A 1,339-nucleotide genomic window follows, 5' to 3' on the forward strand; every position below is an offset into this window, starting at 1 on the left:
CCGCCAGTGGTGCTACCTGTGCGACCTGCCCAAGATGCCGTGGGCCATGGTGTGGGACTTCAGCGAGGCCGTGTGCCGCGGGTGCGTGAATTTCGAGGGCGCCGATCGCATCGAGCTGCTCATCGACGCCGCTCGCCAGCTCAAGCGCAGCCACGTGCTCCCCGAGGGCCGATCGCCCGGGCCCCCGGCCCTCAAGCACCCGACGGGCAAGGACCTGGCGGCGAGCGGCGCGCCAGGGCCCCAGCTGCCTCCCCCGCAGGCCCAGGCCCAGCCCTCGGGGACCAGCGGGGGCGTCTCGGGCCCGGACCGCTATGACAGGGCCACCTCGTCGGGCCGCCTCCCGCTGCCCTCCCCGGCCCTGGAGTACACCCTGGGGTCCCGCCTGGCCAATGGGCTGGGCCGCGAGGAGGCCGTGGCCGAAGGGGCGCGCAGGGCCTTGCTGGGCTCCATGCCCAGCCTGATGCCCCCCGGCTTGCTGGCAGCTGCGGTGTCGGGCCTGGGAGGCCGGGCCCTGACGCTGGCACCCGGCTTGAGCCCTGCTCGGCCACTCTTTGGCTCCGATTTCGAGAAGGAGAAGCAGCAGAGGAATGCGGACTGTCTGGCGGAACTGAACGAGGCCATGCGGGGCCGGGCGGAGGAGTGGCACGGGCGCCCCAAGGCCGTGCGGGAGCAGCTGCTGGCGCTGTCCGCCTGCGCCCCCTTCAACGTCCGCTTCAAGAAGGATCACGGGCTGGTGGGGCGCGTGTTCGCCTTCGATGCCGCCGCCCGCCCTCCGGGCTACGAGTTCGAGCTGAAGCTCTTCACCGAGTATCCCTGTGGCTCGGGCAACGTGTACGCGGGGGTCCTGGCCGTGGCTCGCCAGATGTTTCACGACGCTTTGCGGGAACCCGGCAAGGCCCTGGCCTCCTCCGGCTTCAAGTACCTCGAATACGAACGCCGCCACGGCTCGGGCGAATGGCGCCAGTTGGGCGAGCTGCTCACCGACGGGGTCCGCAGCTTCCGCGAGCCCGCGCCCGCCGAGGCCCTGCCCCAGCAGTACCCAGAGCCCACCCAGGCTGCTCTGTGCGGACCCCCACCCCGAGCCCCATCCCGGAACCTGGCGCCCACCCCGCGCCGGCGCAAGGCCTCCCCTGAACCCGAGGGCGAGGGCGCCGGCAAGATGACCTCCGAGGAGCAGCAGCAACGGCACTGGGTGGCCCCCGGCGGCCCCTACTCGGCCGAGACCCCCGGGGTGCCCTCCCCCATCGCCGCCCTGAAGAATGTCGCCGAGGCCCTGGGCCACTCACCCAAGGACCCCGGTGGGGGCGGAGGCCCCGGGCGCGCCGGAGGTGCCAGCCCC

The 1,339-nt window shown here is 73.1% G+C and overlaps 1 protein-coding gene across 1 annotated transcript in view; it reads left to right on the forward strand.

Annotated features, from left to right (window-relative positions):
• Positions 1-6: 6 nt before the first annotated feature.
• The window catches only part of Irf2bp1 (interferon regulatory factor 2 binding protein 1), a 2,216-nt gene continuing 883 nt past the window's right edge, over positions 7-1,339 (forward strand). The window contains exon 1 of the mRNA XM_013032584.1: positions 7-1,334. Coding sequence (XP_012888038.1) covers positions 35-1,334 — 1,300 coding nt within the window. The 5' untranslated portion in view covers positions 7-34. The remainder of the gene's footprint in view (positions 1,335-1,339) is intronic.

Source organism: Dipodomys ordii, unplaced genomic scaffold, assembly GCF_000151885.1.
Source record: "Dipodomys ordii isolate 6190 unplaced genomic scaffold, Dord_2.0 Scaffold156, whole genome shotgun sequence".
In the NCBI taxonomy this organism is placed as follows: Eukaryota; Metazoa; Chordata; class Mammalia; order Rodentia; family Heteromyidae; genus Dipodomys; species Dipodomys ordii.